Source organism: Scyliorhinus torazame, chromosome 8 (assembly GCF_047496885.1).
Source record: "Scyliorhinus torazame isolate Kashiwa2021f chromosome 8, sScyTor2.1, whole genome shotgun sequence".
Taxonomy (NCBI): Eukaryota; Metazoa; Chordata; class Chondrichthyes; order Carcharhiniformes; family Scyliorhinidae; genus Scyliorhinus; species Scyliorhinus torazame.
Genome location: NC_092714.1, coordinates 221386574 through 221411777, shown reverse-complemented (window position 1 = coordinate 221411777; position 25204 = coordinate 221386574). Strand labels below are relative to the sequence as shown.

Here is a 25204-nt window from a genome sequence, read left to right as displayed (position 1 = left end):
TTTGCCAACACATATCCCTCTACAAAACTCCCATTGTTCCTTATATCCTCAATGCCCCCACATCCCCATGGCCGTTTATAGCCCCAATACCAACTTAATGCCAACTCATGCACCCTATCAACCACTTTGTCCTTACCCACTCAATGCCAACTCATCTAGTACCCTTTAACAGCTCTTTGAGAGTTTGACAGTTCATTGACAGTTTGATAGGTACTTGACAGCTTTGTAGTTCTTTGACAGTTGCCTGACAGCTTTGCAGTTCCAATAAGTTTACCCACTTTTTACGCACAATCATGTTTACCTTTAACAATCCCAAAAGGTGCCTTAGCTCTTCCAAAGGGTGCTTTCCCTCGCCAAAAGGGAGCCTTACCTCTGCCAAAGGTTGCCTGGGACAACATCCAAAGGGGTACCTTACATCTCCAAAGGGCCCACCCAAATGAATCCACTACGTTCAGACTCTTGGTCTGATCTGCACTTTTGGGGTTTCACATTACTGCCTGCCAAAATCCCACTTCATGTAAGCAGCTGATGATTCACATGGCTAGCTACCTCCATAAACCACGCATGCATGAACCCTGGCCTGACTCCAGTTCCACCCCTACAGAAATAGAAAATGCCGTGTTCGGGACAGGACATAAAATTTCAACCCATTTCTGAGATTTTCGCCACAACTTCTCCATTGTAGCAAAATTCTGAGCTTACTTATTCATCTTCCTCCCAAAACTAATTTCCACCTGAAAATTCATCATTGTCTTAATTAGAATATTGGCTTTGAATATTACAAGAAGTTACTGCAATTGAATAGATTCAATGGAGTTAAAAGAACTTGAAAGTTATTATAGAACCACTGTGTACACTTGATGGAAGTTAACCGTATAGCATGTTAGACCAGGCATGGTCTGATATGCTACACATTCAGACCCCTTCCCTCCCATTCTCTCTGTCCCCGCTGAGTTCCCAAATTCATTCATGATTTTGTGGAGGGATGCTAATTGCATACGGGACTATTTTCTCATACTTACAAGGCAGAGTGGCCATGGGAAAAGGTTTCCCATAAGCTTTCTTCATCAGAAAATGGAATGTGTAGTGTGAAATAAGCTGAAGATGGATAAAATTAACCAAAAGGAAAGTTTAAAACAATTAACATGAGTCCTCGGGTAATACTAAATCTGTCATTTATGCTATTAATACAAAACTCACTGCGAAAACAAAACTAGCCTCATTGATATTCTTCCTCAGTGTTAATAATTAAGCATTTTGTTGTTGTACACAACATTGTTAGCAGTTTAACATTAAATTTTATACAGTTGTGAGAAACATTAACACTGGATAAATAAAGTGTTAAGTCACTCATTGTTGGGCATATGATCTGTTGAACACCTCAGCATTTCTGCCCTGAAGAACTAGACACCGCCAGTTTTCTGAAACGTATTTTACCTTTTCAGAAGAGCTCTTGGCCAGAAGGATCCTATAGTCTCACTTCCAACAGTTTCATTAATACATTAGGCCTTATCCTATATGTTCAGGTCGAGACTCCAGAAATGCAGGCAGTTAGACCACTGTATAAGATTTTCGACATTTTGGTCTTGATTTTATGGCCACTCCCACCCAGTGGGATATTACAGCCCAACAAAGCAAACGGTAATTTAAGTGGCCCTCCACATCCGCCAGGGGAAGCCACACCGCGTCTTCAGCCAGAGGGTGATGAATCTGTGGAACTCTTTGCCGCAGAAGGCTGTGGAGGCCAAATAACTGAGTGTCTTTAAGACATAGATACATAGGTTCTTGATTAATACGGGGATCAGGGGTTATGGGGATATGGCAGGAGAATGGGGATGAGAAAATTATCAGTCCGCCCATGATTGAATGGCAGAATGGATTCGATGGGCCGAGTGGCCTAATTCTGCTCCTATGTCTTATGGTCTTATGGGACCATAAAAGCCTGACCATTACCTATTTTTTTAAATTCTCGCTGTCTCATTCATGCTTACATCATAATAAACAAAAATATAGTCAACGGGATCATGCTTTTCCCTGCCACTTCCTACTTCAGTGCTTAACTTATGGATAGCCCCATTCCCACAAGAATGAATGACTCGAGATTTATTTTGCCTTTCATACGCAGCGGTTTTGGTCAAATACATTGCGTATTAATTAATCTCTGCCCAGCTGGACTGGATCCTGTAAGCTCAGTGCTAGACCTAAACCAGTGGCCACAGACAAAGAAGTTGATGTAACTTCAAAAATTGGGTTTGAATTCTTTAGCGAAGGAGTAATTCAGTCTTTAACAAAAAAATATCTGTATAGAGATGATTAGAGCATAATTGCAACCATGTAAGGTGAGCTGGAATGTGTAGTTTGCATCCTGCCCACTTTTTAAATGGGATGCCATCACTGCATTGTCAAACATCGCTAACTGACATGGTATGAAAGGGATATATTAAAAAGGTGCTTGTAAGGAACTTGTAAAATGAAAAGCCATGCTGAGTGAACACAATGATTTTGTCACTGCATAAGCATATTCCTGTGTCAGCTCATGCACCAATCAGGGGAACCATTAAACCATTCATCAAACTGAGTCAGTCTTTTGGATGGAGGGAACACACTGGGAAGAAGCTCAATTTAGAACAGACTGTGCTGCAACAGATGCTCGATCTGTTCAAAGTGGTGAAGTTTCAGCACAGGCTGTTCTCAGAGCTAACCCTGCAGTGAGAGAGAGATTTTAATTAGTTGCATTTTTAACAGAAAGTTAAATTGAGTATCGACTAGCATTATTATTTAGGGGATGGTCTGTGAATTCACACCATATCACTGTCATAATATACATCAGTACATTATGGTGCAATCACATACACACACTGATGGACATGCAGTAGGACCAACCAGCATACATAACACTGCAGCCAATCACCAGTGAGAGCACAAGCACTATAAAGACAGGGGACAGGAGAGTTCCCGCGCATTCTAGCAGCAGCCAGCTCAGAGCACAGAGCTCACAGCCTGCATCACAGACATTCACCATGTGCTGAGTGCCTCAACAAAGCTAGTGATAGGAAAGGGTCCACAGTTAAGCTGGCATTGCTTATGCCCACGTTTACAGTATGTTAGCATAGCTGAACAGTTAATAAAATAGCGTTACACCACTTCCAGCATTGTTGGCTTGTTTGTGAACCATAACACCCAACACGACAATCACCACACTATTCATTCACTGGGATAGATCCTGCTTGCAACATGTTTCACTGTCATGGAAACATAGGGCAGCATATTGTTGAGGTGTCAGTGGTGACACCTGCCTCTTCTCCGGAAGGACTGCCGAACCGCATGCCTCTCCGGCAGTGGTGAGGCCGGGCGGGACTTCCTCCGGAATCAGGCCCCCAGGAGTAGAAATCCCGCCGAATGAAATCTACTGGCCTCTGACTGACAGGCAGCTCTTGTGTCCAGCAGTGCCACAGGGTGGCTGTTGCCCTTGCCTGAAGAACGCACCCCCAGAATGTCAGGATTGCAGAGTGACCCAGCACAAAAGTAGGTGATGTGGGGAGAGGTAGTTTACAGGGTGGGGATCAGGCAGAGAAGGGGGCAGGGGTGTCAGAAGCAAGGGTAAGAGGATGGCTTTCAACATTCCCCCCCCTGCTTCCCAATGTCCCATACCTTGAACTGGCACTGAGTGCCATTGGTAAAGAGACCACCTGCAACAACAACGCACCCAGTCTACCGTCACCCCCGGAGGTGACAAGCTCCACACAGGGTAACAGCTGATGTACACACCACATGGCGACAGGCCAGCTGGCAGTTGCATTAATGCTAGAGCAGTAAGGTGAGGTCCCTAATGTCCACAATTGGTTGCCTTCCTGTCTGTATTTAATTCAGTTGATGAGAGAAGATGACAGAAGTCGAGTATTCCACCATCCCGTTTAAGTGCATTCCCTTCCCGCCTTCAAGCTCGCATCAGCAAAATTCCACTCAGAAGAGCAGGGTTGGACCACCATTCTGTCCCTTGAGCATGTTGTGACATTCAATTCAATCATCACTGATCTTGCACATCAACTCCCTTATTTCGCCTATGCTCCTTATTCCCTGATACACTTAATAAATATTAACTGATACACTTAACTGATAAATATTTACCAATGTTAGCCTTGGAAATCTCAGTTGATTTTGGTGAAGGATGTTCTAGATTTCCACTAATCACTGTGTTTGTATTTCACTCTGAAATGGCCTAGCTTTAATTTGCAGATGCCGAGCTTCGGAATCTGTTGAGTCAAAGACTATAAAACCATTTAAAGAGAAATGAACCATGGATTATGGGCGTGATTTAATTAAATGGGAACAAAGTCCCATAGCAAACGCGTTTAGCCGCATGTTTCTGTCGCTCGGGTTCGATGGGAGGCCTCAGCAGGGAACGTACGGTGGAGGCCGCATTTAGCCCCGTTTTCTATACTGAGGAGCTCCATTCGCCGGAACTCCTCAGTGCAGTGAGAGATTGGGGCACCATTTAGAAATGGAGTCCCGATCTCTGGAGCCCGGACGCATCCCCCGACACCCTCTCTCCTGAAGCCCCAAGGCACTACGGGAGGGGTACCCCGGAGGGGTTCTCCCCCCCCCCGCATCCTCCCCCAACACAGGCGCACGGCAGCCCCAGCCCAATCGTCGCTGTGCAAAAACGCCAGCTTGGCACCTTGGCAGTGCCAACTCAGCACACTGGCTGTGCCCCTGCCAGCTGGCAGAGCCAACCGATTACCTTGGCAGTGTTAGTCTGGCACCCAGTTGACACTGCCAGGGTGCCCAAATGACACCAGCAGTGCCAGGGTATCACCCTGCCCAAAGGGCATGTTCCTGGGGACCTCAATCCCCTGGGAGACCCCCACAAGTGCCGTTCCGTCTGGCCCCCATTTGTGGAGACCAGTACTGAACGGCGCTTGCCCGATGTCTCCGAGGAGAAAAGGATAGGTCCGAATGCCTCAAGTACCTCAGGAAACTGCATATTAAAGTGAGACTATGCAGATTTGCCAAAAGGTGATCCCGCCAACAATGGCCGGGATTTACATCGCAATGCCTCACAAGATCATGAATCATTGCGAGCCGGGTAGATCCCGGGAGCCGGGTCTCCCGGCTTCTATCGGCCATGCTGTGCCGCGGTGCCCTGCTTTTCAGATGCAGCGTAGCCATTCTATCACATTCAAGGAAGCTAACGAAATATTCAACAGCAAGGTTCATTTCATTTTTATAGTAATCAGAAATGCTGTTTATTAGGAATGCAGGGTGATTAATTGTCATATGTGTTATTTGAGTAGGTTGCTTTATTGCGAGCGCATGCTGGGGAGCATTTACTGCTTGGAGTTGCAAAGCGTTCCATGATGTACAAAGATGTCCTGCTCTTAGGTAAAAATGATGATTTTGCGTGGATTATTGTATTTTTTAATTCCTTTATTGAACCATAAAAAGTCTGATCAAAATATTGTGGAAATATCCTTAAAATCTGTGATGTTTGTCTTTTTTCTCTCAAGGCAATGACTATATCATCCCACGCAATTGCCCAGAGTTGGAAATAAATCGTGTAGCAACTAGAATTCTCGACGAACTGGTTCAGACTTTTCAGGAGCTGCAGATAGATGACAATGAATTTGCCTGCTTGAAAGCAGTTGTTTTCTTTGATCCAGGTAGGTAGCAGGCACATGGAACAAAATGAACAGTGTCAACCTTTTGCTCTGTTACATGGCATAGCAATAACAAAGTTGTGAAGACTTTGCATACATCATAACAGACATTTGGAAATAATATTCAGCTTTTCATAAACTGAGTGTGACAGCAGGACCACCCAGAAGATAACACTGCCGTCTTGAAATATTCTCTTTCTATCTATACTATTTAGTTCACAAAGTGTAAATGTGACGTGATGGCACATACTTGTGATCAGTGTTTTCATGGTATGATGCACATAACATTTACACTGAAATGCTAACAATTGTACTACAAGTCAATGCAATGTTATAAAATGATAATACATTGCCTGATTATTGGGTCCAAAGCAGTCACATCATGTAACTGAAGCCTCTCATCACTGAAACCATTTGTTTAAATGTTGTCTGCACCCTCTCCACAATGCCTTCACAACATTTCGAAAATGGGGTCCTTGGAAATGGACAGATACTTCACTTGAAGCTGCACCTGTGTTTAAATATTTACCATAATTTTCTTGTTTTGTATCCCATGGGGATGATTTTCCGGCCCGTCTTCCAGGGGTAGAAATCCCGTTATGGCCGCTAACTCTTGCAAGAGGGCCATCACGGGATTTACGTCCGGGAGATCTCAGATTGAGATCTTCCCCGCTCTCACCCCACCACCCCCACGCCCCCTCCTCCCCTCCTCCCCCCCTCCCCGCCTGCCAGCCGCATAGGGGCGTGAACCTTATTACCATGAATTTAAATAGATTTAAATATGTCTAAATGGCATAACTTCTTACCTTCCGGGTTGGCCGTATGTTCCCCGTGCCGGCATGATGTCACGTCGGTGGGAATCTCTACTGCTCTGCAGTCAGAGAACAACCTGGCAAGGTTGGCATTGTCAAGGAGGAGGGGCCAAAGGGATGGGGGCCATTATGGAGGAGCCACAATGAGGAGGGGATCACAATGGGGGTGGGGAGGATTTGCCGATGATGGTTAATAAGGTGGGGGGAATTGCCGATGATGCCGGTTAAGGGGGAGGGGACGCAGAGATTGCCAGCGATGGTGGATTGACGCAGTTCCTGATATCCGTGGGGGCCTGACTCTTAGCTTTGAGAGCAGAGTGACCTTTAAAAATGGCGTCCCGATCTCTGTGGAGCCGAGTCTTGCCAATATCTTTAGGCCCTGCCCCTCAAGAATGATGGTGCAAAACATGCCTCTCTGCTTTTTTTTTGACAAAGTGGCAGAAGAACTGGAAAATTCTGCCCCAATTTATTTATAAACTCCAGGATCCTGCAGGCCTTATTAACTGCTTTCTCGCAACTTGCTCTGCTGCCATCACTGATTTGTGCACTTATACCCCAAGGTTCCTCTGTTCCTGCACTCCTTTTAAAATTGTATCCTTTATTCTATATTGTCTCTCCTCCTTACCAGGAGTAGGTTAAAGGGGAGGATGACCTTGAAGGACAGTGTCTCCCATGGGTCCAGGTGATCCACATTCCATTCCCCATCCCTCTTTATCCTCTTTATCTGCCACCAACCTGCACTACTATAGCTGACAGGCTTCCCACATAGTGTGGGACTCGCCCACCACAGATAAAATATTAGCTGTAAAGGATGATGTCCTTGGGGGATATACAATTCAGCCTATTGTGCTAATTTAATTATTGAAACAAATAAAATACATTTGAATAAATGTCATATGCATTGAAGTCATAAATAAAGATTAACTCTCGTTTTTACTTGTGTGTTGGAGGCAATGAAATAGAGTTGATTTATGCAATTCTAAAGTTATGAATTAACATCTATCCACAGATGCCAAAGGACTCAGTAACCCTGCCAAAATCAAACGTATGCGATTCCAGGTACAAGTCAGTTTGGAGGACTATATTAATGACAGACAGTATGACTCTAGGGGTCGATTTGGAGAGCTACTGCTATTGCTACCCACTCTACAGAGCATCACCTGGCAAATGATAGAGCAAATCCAGTTTGTCAAACTCTTTGGAATGGCTAAAATTGACAACCTTCTTCAAGAGATGCTTCTGGGAGGTGAGGAAACATTTTAAACAAAATAATAATAATCTTTTTATTTTCACTAGTAGGCTTACATTAACACTGCAATGAAGTTACTGTGAAAAACCCCTAGTCGCCATATTCCAGCACCTGTTCGGGTACACAGAGAGAATTCAGAATTCTCAGCCGGTACGGGAATTGAACTCACGCTGCTGGACCTGTTCTGCATTACAAACCAGCTGTCTAGTCCACTAAGATAAACCACTCTGAGCTAAATTCACTGAGGTTGGCCCAGCAGTGTAGTCTGAAACTCATATCAAAGATAAAGACAAGATTCAAATTGACATAAAAGCATGCTAGGTTTTATTGGTCAGAATATTGAATACAGGCATTGAGATGTCTTGTTGAAGTTGTGCAAAACATTGGTAAGACCACACATGGAATACTGCGTTCAGTTCTGGTCACCCTATTATAGGAAGGATACTGTTAAACTAGAAAGAGTGCAGAAGAGATTTACGAGGATGCTACCAGGACTTGATGGACTGAGTTATAAGGAGAGGCTGGATAGGCTGGGACTTTTTTTGCTGGAGCATAGGAGGCTTAAGGGTGATCTTATAGAGGTCTATAAAATAATAGATAAGGTAGATAGTCAACATCTTTTCCCAAAGGTAGAGGAGTCTAGAACTAGAGGGCATAAGTTTAAGGTGAGAGGGGAAAGATATAACAGAGACCAGAGGGTCTATTCACACAGAGGGTGTTGAGCATCTGGAACAGGCTGCCAGAGGCAGCGGTAGAGGCGGGTACGATTTTGTCTTTTAAAAAGCAGTTAGACAGTTACATGGGCAGGGTGGGTATAGAAGGATATGGGCCAAATGCGGACAAGTGGGACTAGCTTAGTGATAGAAACTAGGTGGCATGGACAAGCTGGCCAAAGGGCCAGTTACCATGTTGTAAATATCTATGACTCTATGTGGATGATGGAAATTTTACATTAAAATGGTAAATTCTTGAAAAAATATATTTTTAAGAATGTTTTCATAGGATCTAGATTGTGATGATATGCAAGATGTATGTTTGTGCATAATATTATGCATGACCTCCGACCACTAGGTGGCATTGTAAACTCATCACGTCACCGTGTGCTCTGGGAGTCAGGGGTTGATCATGCTGGTGTGGTATTATCAGGTATTACAGTACCCAAGAGGCCGAAGACCATTGGTTAAACCTTGGAGTTTACCATTGGCTGTTGGTACGTAGCTCCGCCTTGACGGGCGGGGTATAAAACCGGTGCTGTCCCAGCAGCCCTCACTTTCTGTACCGAAGCTGCTAGGGAACAGTTGTAGTCGATTAAAGCCTTCAGTTATGTTACAACCTCGTCTTTGAGTTTAATTGATCGTGCATCAATTTAATCGACTACACTTAAGCTGAAAGCTCCGAATCAAGCCGGAGTGTCTACAACTCAGCCCCCATGCGGAGAACTCGGCGGCGATATTTAAGCACAGGCTGCCGTGCTTTAAAGGCTACCTCGAGACAGCTGGAGGCACCCCCACAGGAGAACAGAAACTGCATCTCCTGCACTCGAGAGAAAGCCCTGGAACCTTCACCCTCATTGAGGAGGCGGAGGACTACGATGCTGCGATCGAACTGTTAAAAGGACATTATATCCGCCCTGTAAACCAGGTCTACGCACGTCACCTGCTCGCAACTAGATGGCAAAGCCCCGGGGAAATCGCTGGAGGACTTCTACCGTGCGCTACTGGTGCTGGGCAGAAACTGTGGCTGCCCGCAAGTTTCGGGCAGCGAGCACACGGAACTTCTAACCCGGGATGCCTTCGTAGCAGGTATGAGCTCCTTGGAGATCCGCCAAAGACTCTTAGAAAAGGACACCCTGGGACTGAGAGAGGCACGGGCCCTGGCAGGGTCCATGGATGTTGCCTCCAGAAACGCGCAGTCCTATGCGCCCGACCGCGCCGCGGCCCCCTGGGCTGCGTGGCATCCTGCAGCGGCAGCCCCACTGACCTTCCGTGTCCCCGCAGGCCTGCGCTGTAAGACGGCCCACTAACTCCGTCAGGCCCCGCTGTTTCTTCTGCAGGCAGGCAAAGCATCCCCGCACGCGCTGCCTGGCCCGCACCTCCACCTGCAAAGGGTGCGGCAAGAAGGGCCATTTTGGGGGGGTCTGCCAAGCACAAGCCGTGGCCACGGTCTCCAGCGACTCCGGGCCACCGCGGCAATCTTCCCCTCGGACCCCAGGCGGCCAGCACTCACTGCCACCCCCCTATCCTAGGGCCACATCCGAACCACGGGCGCGGCCATCTTGCCCCTCGGACACCACGCTGGACGGATGGGCACCGCCATTTTGTTCATCCCCACCGCCATTTTGTCCATCACCGACCACCATGTGCGATCCATGGGAGACGCCATCTTGGATGGGGCCCCTAGTCTCCCAGCACGGCCGACTACACACTGCCTGATCACAACCCGCAACTGCTCCATCTGGCCTCGGTGACGCTGGACCAAAATCGACCTCGGACACTCGCAACTGCAACGACGACGGTGTTCATCAACGGCCATGAGACGTTTTGCCTGATCGACTCTGGGAGCACGGAGAGCTTTATACACCCCGACAAGGTAAGGAGCTGTTCACTTGTTACGCACCCTGTAAACCAAAGAATCTCCCTGGCCTCCGGGTCACACTCAGTGGAGATAAAGGGGTTCTGCCTAGCAGACCTCACTGTCCAAGGCAGGAAATTCAACAATTTCCGCCTTTATGTCCTGCCGCACCTCTGCGCGGCTACACTCCTGGGGTTGGACTTCCAATGTAACTTGCAAAGCCTGACCTTCAAATTCTGTGGCCCTAGATCTCCCCTTACTGTCTGCGGCCTCGCGACCCTTAAGGTCGACCCGCCTTCCCTGTTTGCGAACCTCACCCCGGATTGCAAACCCATCGCCACCAGGAGCAGACGCTACAGTGCCCAGGACCGGACCTTCATCAGGTCAGAGGTCCAAAGGCTACTGAGGGAAGGGGTCATTGAAGCTAGCAACAGTCCCTGGAGAGCTCAAGTAGTGGTGGTGAAAGGGCAGCATGGTGGCGCAGTGGGTTAGCCCTGTAGTCTCACGGCGCTGAGGTCCCAGGTTCGATCCTGGCTCTGGGTCACTGTCTGTGTGGAGTTTGCACATTCTCCCTGTGTTTGTGTGTGTTTTGCCCCCACAACCCAAAGATGTGCAGGCTAGGTGGATTGGCCACGCTAAATTGCCCCTTAATTGGGAAAAAATGAATTGGATACACTAAATTTATTTTTAAAAATTAAAAAAATTTAAAAAATTAAAAAGTAGTGGTGGTGATGACCGGGCAGAAACATAGGATGGTCATTGACTACAGTCAGACCATCAACAGGTTTACGCAGCTGGATGCCTACCCTCTCCCCCGCATATCCGACCTGGTGAACAGGATCGTGCAATACAAGGTCTTCTCCACGGTGGATCTCAAGTCCGCTTACTATCAGCTACCCCTCCGCACTAGTGACCGCAAGTACACTGCCTTTGAAGCAGATGGGTGGCTCTACCAATTTATAATGGTTCCCTTTGGTGTCACAAATGGGGTCTCGGTCTTCCAACGCGAGATGGACGAATGGTTGACCGATACGGCGTACGCGCAACATTCCCGTATCTGGATAACGTCATCATCAGCGGTCATGACTAGTAGGACCACGACACCAACCTCCGGAAATTTCTCCAGACCGCGTAAATCCTTAACTTAACGTATAATAAGGATAAATGCGTATTTAGCACCGACCGCCTAGCCATCCTCGGCTACGTAGTGCGAAATGGAGTTATAGGCCCTGACCCTGAACGCATGCGCCCCCTTATGGAGTTCCCCCTCCCTCACTGCCCCAAGGCCCTGAAGCGCTGCCTTGGGTTTTTCAGTTATTACGCACAGTCGGTCCCCAACTACGCAGACAAAGCCCGACCCCTAATCCAGTCCACAACCTTCCCCCTGTCGACGGAGGCCCGCCAGGCCTTCTGCCGCATCAAAGCAGACATTGTAAAGGCCACGATGCACGCCATCGATGAGTCCCTCCCCTTCCAGGTTGAGAGCGATGCGTCCGAAGTAGCTCTGGCTGCCACCCTCAACCAAGCGGGCAGACCCGTGGCCTTCTTCTCCCGTACCCTCCATGCTTCCGAAATTCACCATTCCTCGGTCGAAAAAGAGGCGCAAGCCATAGTAGAAGCTGTGCGACATTGGCGGCATTACCTGGCCGACAGGAGATTCACTCTCCTCACTGACCAACGGTCAGTGGCGTTCATGTTTGATAATGCACAGCGGCGCAAGATAAAGAACAACAAGATCTTACGGTGTAGGATAGAACTCTCCACCTACAACTATGAGATCTTGTACCGTCCTGGGAAGCTAAACGAGCCTTTGATTCCCTGTCCCGCGGCACGTGTGCCACCGCACAAGTGGACCGCCTCCGAGCCCTCCACGAGCATCTCCGCCACCCGGGGGTCACTCGTTTTTTCCACTTTATAAAGACCCGCAACCTGCCCTACTCCATCGAGGAGGTCAGGACAGTCACCAGGGACTGCCAAATCTGCGCGGAGTGCAAACCGCACTTCTACCGGCCAGAGAGGGCGCAGCTGATAAAGGCTTCCCGTCCCTTTGAATGCCTCAGCATGGACTTCAAAGGCCCCCTCCCCTCCACCGACCGCAACACGTACTTCCTGAACGTGATTGACGAGTACTCCCAGTTCCCATTCGCCATCCCCTGCCCCGACATGACCGCAACCACCGTCATCAAGGCCCTCCAGGGTATCTTTACACTGTTCGAGTTCCCCGTGTACATACACAGTGATAGGGGGTCCTCCTTTATGAGCGACGAACTGCGTCAATTCCTGCTCAGCAAGGGCATCGCCTCAAGCAGGATGACCAGTTACAACCCCCAGGGAAACGGGCAGGTAGAGAGGGAGAACGGAACGGTCTGGAAGACCGTTCTACTGGCCCTACGGTCCAGGAATCTCCCAGTCTCCCGCTGGCAAGAAGTCCTCCCGGAGGCCCTCCACGCCATCCGGTCGCTGCTCTGTACAACTACCAATCAGGCACCTCATGAACGCCTCCTTGTCTTCCCCAGGAAGTCCTTCTCCGGGACCTCGCTCCCAACCTGGCTAGCGACACCCGGACCCATCCTGCTTTGGAACACGTGCGGGCGCATAAGTTGGACCCGTTGGTTGAGAGGGTCCACCTGCTGCACGCTAACCCCCAGTACGCCTACGTGGCGTTCCCTGATGGCCGGCAAGATACAGTCTCCCTCCAGGACCTGGCGCCCGCCGGAACCCCACGCACACCCGAACCATTACCCCCCCCCCCCCCCCCCCACCCCCACAGCATCTCACTGGAGGGTCAGTCCTCCCACCACTCCTACCTAGGCCATCCCACCCACCGACGCCCCCTACAGGCGCCCCCGTCTCGGCCCAACCCACCAGCGCCGTCTAGGGGTGATGAAGCTGCCATGGAGACCGACGCCACGCTCCCGGAGTCGCAGACGTCCGGAACCCCACCAGAATCACCACCGAAGCCCAGACGATGCAGGAGGACAATCAGGCCACCCGACCGACTGATTGTTTCACTGTAACAATAACCGTAAACGTACACTGAATGTATATATCTTCCACGCTTGTAAAATATTCTCGACAACTCTGTAAAGAGGTATCACGGTACCTCCATATCTGATCATATCATGTAGATGCAATTGTAATCACTGGCCACCACCCCTGCTGGACTCTTTTTTTAACAGGGGGTGAATGTGGTATTATCAGGTATTACAGTACCCAAGAGGCCGAAGACCATTGGTTAAACCTAGAACTTTACCATTAGCTGTTGGTACGTAGCTCCGCCTTGACGGGCAGAGTATAAAAACTGGTGCTGTCCCAGCAGCCCTCAATTTCTGTACCAAAGCTGCTGGGAACAGATCTAGTCAATTAAACCGTTCAGTTATGTTACAACCTCGTCTTTGAGTTTAATTGATCGTGCATCAGCTGGGAGGTAGATGCATTTGCAATAGTTCCATAAGAGTTATTTAGTGTTAGTTGTTTTTAAGTTTGTTTATCCTAGTTACCTTATCACACAGTTTGTTCTAGAATAAATTATTTTAAATTACATGTTCTGTAGCACTTCTTTCACTTTGGCCAGTCTACACAACATGACAGGCATTGCTGGCTAGATCAGCATTTATTACCCATTCCTATTTGCCCTTGAGAAGGTATTAGTCAGCAGGTGGCACGGCGGCACAGTCGTTAGCACTGCTGCCTCACACTGCCAGGGACCCGGGTTCGAATCTGACCTTGGTGACTGTCTGTGTGAAGTTTGCACTTTCTCCCTTTGCCTGCGTGGATTTCCTCCGGGTGCTCCAGTTTCCTCCCACAGTTCAAAGATGTGCTGGTTAGGTGGATTGACCATGCTAAAATTGCCCTCAGTGTCCAAAAGGTTACTTGAAGTTGCAAGTTGAGTGGGCCTAGGTGGGGTGCTCTTTCAGACATTCAGTGTAGACTCAATGGGCCGAATGGCCTCCTTCTACACTGTAGGGATTCTATGCATTTAATGTGCATTTAAGGGAGTTCTAAGATTTTCACCCAGTGACGTCGAAGTAATGGCGATAGTTTTCCAAGTTGGGATGGTGTGTGACTTGGAAGAGAATTTGCGGCTGATGGTGTTCCCATGCATCTGCTGCCTTGTTCTTTGACGTGGTGGCAGTCTTGGGTTTGGAAGATGCTGTCAAAGGAGTCTTGATGAGTTGCTGCAGTGCATCTTATAGGTGGTACACACTGTTGCCACTGTGTGTTAGTGGTGGAGGGAGTGATGTTTAAGATGGTGGATCAAGCGCTAATTAAGTAGGCTGCTGTGTCCTGGATGGTATCGAGCTTCTTCCACAGAATCCATATATTCTGTACAGTGCAGAAGGAAGCCATTCGGCCCATCAAGTCTGCACCAACCCTCCAAACCCTACCTAGGCCCACTCCCTGTCCCATTCTGTAACTTCATAACCCCACCTAACCTGCACATATTTGGTCACAAAGGGACAATTTAACATGGCCAATCGCTTAACCTGCACATCTTTGGACTTATGTTGTTAGATTGTTGTTGGAGTTGCACTCACCCAGACAAGTGGAGAGTATTCCATCACACTCCTGACTTGTGGCTTGTAGATGGTGAACAAGCTTTGGAGAGTTAATCAGCAAGAGCAGCATCTATGGAGAGAGAAACAGTTCTGTGATCTTGAATCGAAACTGAGAACAGTTAGCAATGTTTTGAGTGCGTAGGGAGTGTAGGTTTAAGAACAAAAGAGAAATTCTGTGATGGGGTGGAAGGCATGGGAGTCTAAATAAAGAAAGGTTTCATGGTGCAAGACTAAATAGATTAGCAATGGGACAAATAAAGGAACAAAAGATGTGGCTAATGGAGATGTGAATGGCAGGATCCTGAATAGCTGCCATCTGAAAGCAAAGGAAATGAGAGAGAAGCAAATGAAAATAAATCAAATCAAGAAAGAAACACAAAACAACATGCGAGAAGAGGATATGATCTAAAATTGCTGAACTCAGTTTTGCATCCAAAAGGTTATAAAGGACAAATACTGTGTGAAAACAGGACCTGTTTCTACAAGGACTTTGCACTGGACACTCCCACCAATACTGAGTGACGGACAGGTGTATTACAGAGTCAAGCAGGTCCACATTGTGAAGACCAAATGCAGACTGCTTGATGGCTGTTCTGCGGAACAGCTCCATTCAGTCCATAAGCATGACCCCAAGCTTCCACCATCATGAACATTCACTGCCTTTACCACTGGCCTACCATTTACACGATAGACTGCAACAACCCTTTCCTTCAACAGCACCTTGCAAACCAGCAACCTCTGCTGCATAGAAAGCCATGGGCAGCAGAAACATGGAAATACCACCATCTGCAAGTTCCCCTCCAAGTCACACGCCATCCTGACTTGGAACTATATGGTTGCTTGTTCACTGCCTTTGGATCAGAACCCCTGAACCTCCTCCCTCACAGTGCTGTGGATGTACCAAGACCAAGTGAATTGCAATGCTTCAAAAAGGTGGCTCACCACTGCCTTCTCAAGTAAATTTGGGATGGGGAAAAAATGCTGACCTTGCCAACGATGTCCACAACCATTGAATGAGTATAGAAAATCGCTGCTTCACCTGGAAGGTGTGTTTGGGACCTTAGACGGTGAGAAGGGACGCTTTAATCCCTCCCTTCTTATTTCCTTTGCGTTACTGTTCGCTCTTCAGGGTCCTGCAGTCCACACCTCCTCTAGCCACATGTTTTGTTTCTTTATTTGTCCTATTATTACTCCATTTGGCCTTGCAACGTGAGACCTTTTTTTATTTAATCTCCTGTACTTTCAAGGAAAGGTGTAATGGAGATAATAGTGAAGTTCAACTTCAGTATCTTTTGTCAGATTCTCAAATTTCTTTTTTTGTGTTTCAGGTACTGCAAATGAGACACCACATACACACCACTCACTACATCCTCATCTGGTCCAGGAGCATCTGGCAAGTAATGTGATAGTGACCAGTGCAATGCCTGCTCCAGTACAAAACGGACAGATCTGTAAGTATTACCTAATGTCAATTCAAAACTAAAAATTACTACTGGTCTCACTGTAGAATACTTTTCTTTTTCATACAGTTCAATTACTTATTTTTTATATCTAAATATTTATTTATTTTTCTGATTTTGTTTTGTAATAAACCATTTTCCAACAGAAAGGGCTAATTGGCAACTTTTGCTTTTGCTAATGTTACTCTATAAGTAACCAATATATGATTTTAAAAAATGTTATTCCTCTCTGAGAGTTACAAAGCCAATGCTCAGAGTGGATGTGGCAAGCTCCTAATCAATTTTATTGCTTGCTCCAAAAACAAATTCAAATTCAGTCCAATTCATGGTCCCCAGAAAAAGAGCTTACTAGGCACCATCTAACTGAATTGCAATAGAGTCGTGTGTCAAGCGCATTTAGCCAGGCATTTCCCAGCACTCACAGCACCGAGAAACACCATGCTATCTATCGGGACTTTGTTGAAATCCAGGGCCTCAGTGGGTAAGGCCCCGCTGAGGCTGCACTTAGTCCCGTTTCCCCGTTTCCTGCAAGGTGGAGCCTGCTCGCTGGAACTCCTCAGTGCAGGACGAGATCACAATGCCATTTTTAAATGGCGTCCTGATCTCTCAATCCGCCGATGCAACCCCGGACCCGCAAAACCCCAACTCACTTATAAAGGGGTCCTCACTCCTCATCGCACCCCACCTCGGATGGGCAGGGCACTCCCGGGCCAGAACACCGGCACGGGAAAAATGCCAGCCTGGCAACTTGACACCCAGTTGGCACTGCCAGGTTGCCTATTTTTGGGGACCAGCACTGAACAGCGCTCGCCTGAGGTCTCCGAGATGAAGGGGTTAAATGCCAGGGCCTTAGTAGATCAGCCGAGCTGCATTTCAGAGTGAGACTAGCTGTTTCACTCTATTAGACAGAGTTGCCAATGTGCGGGATTCAGATCACGACGTCTCGCGAGATCTTGTGATCTTACGCTTAATCTTAGCCAAAAGGCTTAGAAGCAATAAGATGGAATCTCTCTAGCTTGATCAGACTGATAATTGTTTTCTTTTATGATAAAAAGCACCCTACCTCTGCTTAACATCATTCGCAGTAGCCCAGCAAAGCCTATGCTCGGTTAGCTCAGTTGATTAGAGTGCACTGTTTAATAGTATTAATGGAATGGCTTCAATCACCGTTCCAGCTGAGGTCATTCTTGGAGCCTGCCTCTTCTACTTTCCCCATTGTGATATCATGACAACAATGAGCCATGATCAGCAACCTTTGGAAAATGAGGATTTTACAGGAAACGAGAGAGGAACTGCTTTTCTGGCAATTACGTTTGATCTAGGGCTACGCTGAGGAAATAAGATTCCTGGCATTGGCCTCATAAGGAGTAGATGGAGGTTTAACTTCAGGCCCTTCTAGCAGACTCGCACTGAAGTACAGTGGGAGTGTACCATTAGGGACCAGTGGTATTAGCCCCTGTGTGTGAAACAGGGTTCATAATATTTTATTCTTTATAAATACCGTGACCTGAAAACTTTAATGTTTTCAATATACCTCTTTTATTACTTGTTTTATTTCATTTTTAAAAAATAATGATTTATTTTGTTTCTTTTATATGTATACCACAGCCACACCTGAAACTCCGTTACCTTCTCCACCTAGAGGGTCTGCATCTGAACCATACAAACTGGTAGCAGGTTCTGTATCGAAACCACCAACTTCCATTCTACAACAAACCATTCCAAAACAAGAGGCAATTTAACATATGGGTTGCATCTCAGAGCAAAAGTGATAAATAACTAACACAGTAGATTTTCCATACCTAGGGAACCATATTATGAGAACACTGTTTTAATAAGAATAATGTTCCATTTGGATACACAAAGATAAGCAAAAGGTTAATGTTAAGACATGTGTTTAACTGACTGTCGTTGTAATATCATTCCCGGAATATTTAAGAGACTGCTGTTCAGTGTGGAGAGATTGGTTCAATTAATTTAATGATTTGTAATCCAGCATTTATAATGACAGCCATTTCCTTCATCTTTCTGGTCGATTTTAATTCTGGTTGCCCAGTGGTTATTGCACAGACAGGGGATTATAATGGTGCACGTCAAGATAGCAGAGGGATCATATCATGATCTTGATGCTTGCTGTCCAGATCTTAACTCTTCTGAGGAACTGGGGAGCAGCGTAGCACAGAGACAGGGTATCATTTCAGGAATGCCTCAGGGTAGTACCCTAGGCCCAACCATCTACAGCTGCTTCATCAATCACCTTCCTTCCATGATAAGGTCAGATGTGGGGATGTCCGTGTTTGCACAATGTTCAGCACCATTCACGACTCCTCTGATGCTGAAGCAGTCCATGTCCAAATGTAGCAAAACATGGACAACATTCAAGCTTGCGATGATAACTGCCACAGAAATGCTAGGCAATGATCAGCTCTGACAAGACAGAATGCATCCGTCACCAATTGACATTCAATGGCATTACCATGCTAAATCCCCCACTATAAATATCTTGGGGTTACCATTCATCACAAGCTGAACCGGGCCAGTTACAAGAGCAGATTGGGAATTGTCTGATGAGTAACTCACCTCCTGACTTTCCAAGGTTTGTCCACCATGTACAAGGCACAAGTCAGCAATGTGGTGGAATCCCTTTTGCTTGTCCAGATAAGTGCAGCTCCAACAACACTCAAGAAGCTCTAGGCCATCTAGGACAAAGTAGTCTGCTTGATTGGCACCCCGCCCACCACCTTAAAAGTTAACTTCCTCCACCACCAATACACCGTGACAGCAGTGTGTACCATCTGGAAGAGTGCAGCAACTCACCAACGTCCCTTCAACAGCACTTCCAAACTTGTGACCTCTGCCCCTAGAAGGACAAGGGCAGCGGATGCATGGGAACACCACCACCTGCAAGTTCCCCTCCAAGTCACACATTATCCTGACTTGGGAATCTATCACGATTCTTTCACTGTCGCTGGGTCAAAATCCTGGAACTCCTTTTCTAACAGCGCTATGGATGTACCTACACCATATGGAGAGCAGCGGTTCAAGAAGGCGGCTCGCCACCACCTTCTCAAGTGCAATTAGGGATGGGCAATCGAGCGATGCCCACTTCCCATGAAATAATTTTAAAATCATGCAAAATCATGATCCAGCAATGTCATCAACATAACAATATCAAGATTTATTAGCTCCAGAGGGGCCAAATCCAACAACAGAATCTGATGGGAGTCAGTGGAGTGGCCAGGTTAAGTTTTTAAATTAAACTTTTCTGAGAATTCCCTGTGGGCCCCCGAGCTATAGATTAAGACCTTATGCCTTTACCTTTGTGCCTTGCTTTTCGTCTTTAGCATCAGCATCTCTGGTGAAAACTACCCCCCAATGATATCATGCCAGGGATGACCCGGGGGTCCTGGCATCCTCTGCTCCTGGGTCCTAGTTTCTGCTCTCAGCCACTGAGCCCGATGCCTCTCCTGTTGGTTTTAGCCAGTAGGCAATGCTTCTGCATTCGAAGAGCCCCCAGATGTCCCTACTTTTATGCTGAGTTCACCATGGGGGGCCTCGCTCCCACCTTCTATCCCATCCACCATCAATGTGCCCCAGTTTAAAATCGACTTTTGAGTTTTCCAACTGATCTTGTACTAATAAAGGTCTGTCCTCGTCGCATTTAAAGAATGTTCAGTCTCTGACATATAGTCACACTGCCAACTAGATAGGAACTGGATTTTGGCATAAACTCAGGGTGAATTTGCAATGTTTTGGCTCTGAGTACATATTATGATTTTCAGCGGAGAATCAGCTCACCTATTCTGCTGAACCTTAAGCAAGTTCAATATTTATGAATTGGTAGTATTTGGATTTTTCTATAAACTCAGTTCCTTTGTCCTTCCCTTCATTTATTATTAGTGTACTTTTGTGTACCATATTTTTAGATACTGTTTTTGTACCATTTCAGCAGTTGAAATTTGAGTAGATGTATATATGAGAAAAAGAAATTATACACATTATGATATAAAACGTTTAATCCACTTAAACAATTTGAAGAGAAATCTTTTAGTGCTGCAAATACAGTAGTGGTAACATTTGCTGATCTACTAATTCCATCCAACTTTTAAAAGTTAAATTACAGTTGATCTTAGATGCGCCATGCACTTCTGTACAGATACAAATGCGTGTACATCTTTTTAACCAGCCATACAGATTCAAACTGCCAGCCAAATGGAGCCTACAACAAGATAGGATGCCTTGCTTACAAATGTCAGTTTCTCCCCCATAGCAGTTACAGTTTATCATCTCACTTATAGTAGAGGGATACAGAAATCACACAGGAACTAAAAAGAGCCAGGACTACTGGACTGCCAATTTATGCCTCTCACATTACAATAGGGATTATTCTTCAAAAGAACTTTTAAACTAAAAAGCGGTTTGGGCTGTCCTGAAGTTTTGAAAGGCACACATTGTTTTCTTTTTTATGTACTATTGGGGTGGATTTCTGTGGGGGCTCTCCTACCTCCTCCGTTGCTTCAGCAGAGAGTCAGAGAAAGCTCAGAAAAACGGTGCAAACAATGGGCCGGATTTTCCGATCCCCCAGCTGTGCATGTTTCTCGGCGGTGCGCCGTTCGCTGTCGGCGGGATTCTCTCTTCCCGCCACTTGTCAATGGGATATCCCATTGAAACTACCCCATGCCCCCGGGAAATTCATGAGCCAGCGGGAAAAGAGAATCCCAACGGCCGGAGAATTCGGACCAGTAATTATGGCAGGCTTACTCCCTGGAGCAGGCTATCTTAAATCCATTTCAGAGCGCAGGGAAGTTTGTGTCGCTGCAGCTACAATATTTGCTCCAGTGCAAATTACTAACGTGTGGGTTTCACATATTATTGTCATGTCACCAATTGCATTATGCATTTACAAATGATAATAAATGCAAGTCTTTTAACAAGGGCAATAATATAACTTTTGAAAAACATGGTTAAAAACTATTCTGTTATAGCCCGTCTTCCACTCGGCTTGCCATTCGGATTCATACCAGCTTGAAGAATAGTAACTGAATTTACGTACCCTTCCATCCTTCCTGTTGCCCTGCATTACTCTATGTGATAGAGTATCACTGCTGTGCCTGTCTACCTGCTCCACAATGACTTCAGAGCACTCCAAACCCCATTCATTTTAGGGTTCACTACCTCAGAAATATTTTATTAAAAGAGAGGTCGCTGGTAAAATGATGTCAGGTTTTCTTTTAAAATAAGCATCTTTCTTTCAGTGTAAAGTGAAACAGTTCTCTTCTAAAATATCAATAATGAGCTAATGAAAATATTGGCAAAATATAACTTTTGTATAATTATTTGCTTTAGCAGTTAACATAATTAAAATATGAGCAAATATTGTCATTCTACTTGCTGAAAGTTGGACAACAAAGATTACTTGTTGGCATAACATTCAGCTAGATTGTGCTTTGAATTCCTTAGAGACAATATTTGTGTTCTAAAAGTAGATTTATTACATGCCATTTTATTTAAACCAAGGTGATTCTTTTTTGCTTTCTTTGCATAAAAAAGCCTCTAATGCACAAAAAATACCTTCATTAATGTAAAATACTTCTGGGGTAATGTTTAGTCTATTTAATAAACAGGGTTTTAATGGCACTTTGGCAAAGTCCTTCCTGTATTGTAAGGAGCATTTTTAAGAGACACATCTTAAAATGGAATAATGGTGTTTAAAGTATTCTTGATTGAGCATGTTAGAATATAATGATTCTTGCATTACTTTATGACCTGTGTTTCAAACAATTCCTAAGTTGAATATTTATGATGTAATTGGTTTTATCCATCATGTACTGTACAAGAAACTTCACAACAATATTGATGCTTCATTGTGCAGAAGTCTATGAAATATCATTAAACCACCCTATAACAGCTGAACAGCCTAAAGGATAATGGCCTGGTTTCATACTTGGTGCAGCACAGGCACATAGTACCAACTCTGTAAATATTGATTGGTTGCAGGAGTGACTGAGCGTCTTGAGGCTAATGCCGATTTTGAACACTTGAGTCAATTGTCTAACCAAAGTCTGAAAATCTATAGTCAATATTTAGATGGTCGTACCTCTGACATTTTATTCTTAAACCATAGCAGAGAAAAAGACTGATAGAGGCTTAGACCAAAAAGGTGCCTTATACGCTGACTCCTCTGTGACCAGCCCCAATATAGCTCCAAAAATCATGTGTGCTGTTAGTCCCAGAGTGGCTGTTAGTCCCAGAGTGACTGACTTTGCATAATGATGTGCCATTCAGCAACATCTTGAGAATTCTTCGAACTTCCTGTGCTTTGGTGCATTGAGCAGAAATATTCTCTCACTGAAGGCTGTTGTCTTATAATGCCAATTGGTCGACACTTGACAGTTCAAGTCAATCAGGCTGAAAATTCATTTGATCTGAATTACCCATCATCAACAAAAGCTTTCTGCAAAATGACTGATGAACTTGTGTTATCTCAGATGCCAATAAATTTCTCAAGTCTGAAAATAGCCTTTCTGGTTGGCAGCAGGTCCTCTGTACAAAAGCAAAGATTTGGGTTTGTATGTTTATTTACAAAATACAGTATTCCTTATCTTCTGATATGTCGTTGTGTTTTAAATTTGGTGAAGTACTTCTTTTAAACATGCTTGTCTCAGGGCAATGATATGCATGTTTTGCAAGCCACAGTTCAGTTGTCAGTGTTGATATCCCACCAAGTATAATGGCAAAGCACACATTAGCAGGCAGTTTGATCTTTATCTGCTTGTAGGAAAAGTGCCTATGATAAAGCATTAATAGATTTGTAACTAGGTTTTGCACTTCACATATTGAACTATGTTCATGCTTACAGTATCTGGGTGTGGTTCTAGTGCTCACAACTGCCAGAAGCTCGAAAATTAGTAAGTTAAAAAGAAAAATGTTCTTCATCTACCTGTGGCATTTATTTGTACATAGAACAAATAATAGCAATAACTAATTAATTTATTGTAATACGGATGTAATTTTTCATGAAAGTATGACATTATTTTTATAAATCATATCACTGATTAATGACAATTAAGAGAATAACATAGTTCTTTACCACAACTGTATATTTTACATTTTATACTTTTCGTCCTTGCAGTTTTGACTGTGTGTATGGTATTTCTTTATTGATATTTCATTACAAATGAAAAGCGTTTCCTTAAATCTCTGATGTATACTGCCTCAGTCCTGAATACTGTAACTATTAATGTATTGTTGCCATTCTTTTAACCCATGTAAAAACAGAAGTAATAAATAAGATCTTTTCTATGTTTTTCACTGTTTCAGATTATTTGCCTTATTAATAATAATAATCTTTGTTCGTGTCACAAGTAAGCTTACATTAACTGCAATGAAGTTAATGTGAAAATCCCCTAGTTGCCATACTCCGGCACCTGTTCGGGTACACTGAGGGGGAATTCAGAATGCCCAATTCACCAAACAAGCACGTCTTTGGGGACTTGTGGGAGGAATCGGAGCACCCGGAGGAAACCCACGCAGACACAGGGAGAACGTGCAGACTCTGCTCAGACAGTGACCCAAGCCGGGAATCAAACCGGATCCCTGATGCTGTGAAGCAGCAGTGCTAACCACTGTGCTACTGTGCATAAATACATACTTAAAAAAGACAGCGCAGCAACTGCACTAAGTTAAATGTAGAAAATGCTGGAAACACACAACAGGGCAAGCATTACCTGCAAAGAAAAAAATGGATCAATTGCTCTGGCTTCGGGCCTTTTGGAGTAATTGCATTACTTTTAATGTGCAGTTTTGGGAATTTGTTTCCAGATAATGTAAGAGAATCAACAACTGGAATTATCCATTCATACACAATGCTGTAATATTTCTTTAATGGGAAACATTAGAGGTATAATGGCTCGTAACTTCCAACTAGCGGAAGAAAGCCATGGGCCGCTGATTCTGAAATGCAAACTTACCTGCCCTCAGAAAATAGCAGTGAACCTTCCTCTTCCAGCAGCAGCCTCGGGCCTCCAGCACGACTGTCTATACAGGCTGTCACTTTTCGCTGTCACTGTCCTTCTGATATTTTTTTGATTTGTGTTTATAAAATCACTGCAGTGCAGAAGAAAGCCATTTGGCCTATCATGTCTGCACCAACACTCCGAAAGAGCATCCTACCCAAGCCCACGCCCCCACCCTATCGTCTTAATCTCACCTAACCTTTGGACACTAAGGGGAAATTTAGCAAAGTCATTCCACCAAACCTGCACACCTATGGTCTGTGGGAGGAAACCGAAGCACTGGGGGAAACAACGTCGGCATAGTGGCACAGTCGCCAAGGATCCGTGTTCAATTCGGATGACTGTCTATGTGGAGTTTGCATGTTCCCCCTGGGCCTGCATGGGTTTCCTCCGGGTGCTCCTACAGTCCAAAGATGTGCAGGTTAGGTGGATTGGCCATGACAAATTGCACCTTGGTGTAAAGGGATGTACAGGTTAGGTTTCAGGGATAAGGAGGGGGAGTGGGCCTTGGTAGGGTGCTCTTTCAGAGGGTTGGTGCAGACTCGATGAGCCGAATAGCCTTCTTCTGCACTGTAGGAATTCTATGGTTCTATTCCATGGTCCGAAGAAACCCATGCAGAGACAGGAAGAATGTGCAAACACCACACAGTCACCCAAGGTCTGAATTTAACACAGGTCCCTGGTGTTATGAGGCAGCAGTGATAACCAGTGTGTCACCGCGTTACCTGTTATTCTGGTTTTGCCCTGTTTATTTCAATGATATTATTTATTTATAATTATTTCTTAATTAAATGGTGTGTTTTGATGTTTCAGTAAGACATTTGTAGAAGCTTGTAAAGTTTAATGGAAAACATTTATTAACAAAAGTAATTTTATAAATA

The 25204-nt window shown here is 45.4% G+C and overlaps 1 protein-coding gene across 2 annotated transcripts in view; it reads left to right on the top strand.

Moving 5' to 3' along the window:
* hnf4a (hepatocyte nuclear factor 4, alpha) overlaps window positions 1–23614 on the top strand; it is a 285470-nt gene extending 261856 nt beyond the window's left edge. For both annotated transcript variants that reach the window (XM_072514802.1, XM_072514801.1), the window contains exons 6-10: window positions 5295–5382; window positions 5508–5660; window positions 7479–7715; window positions 16177–16299; window positions 17917–23614. In XM_072514802.1, the coding sequence (XP_072370903.1) occupies window positions 5295–5382; window positions 5508–5660; window positions 7479–7715; window positions 16177–16299; window positions 17917–18050 (735 nt within the window). In that variant the 3' untranslated portion in view covers window positions 18051–23614. The remainder of the gene's footprint in view (window positions 1–5294; window positions 5383–5507; window positions 5661–7478; window positions 7716–16176; window positions 16300–17916) is intronic.
* Window positions 23615–25204: the final 1590 nt, after the last annotated feature.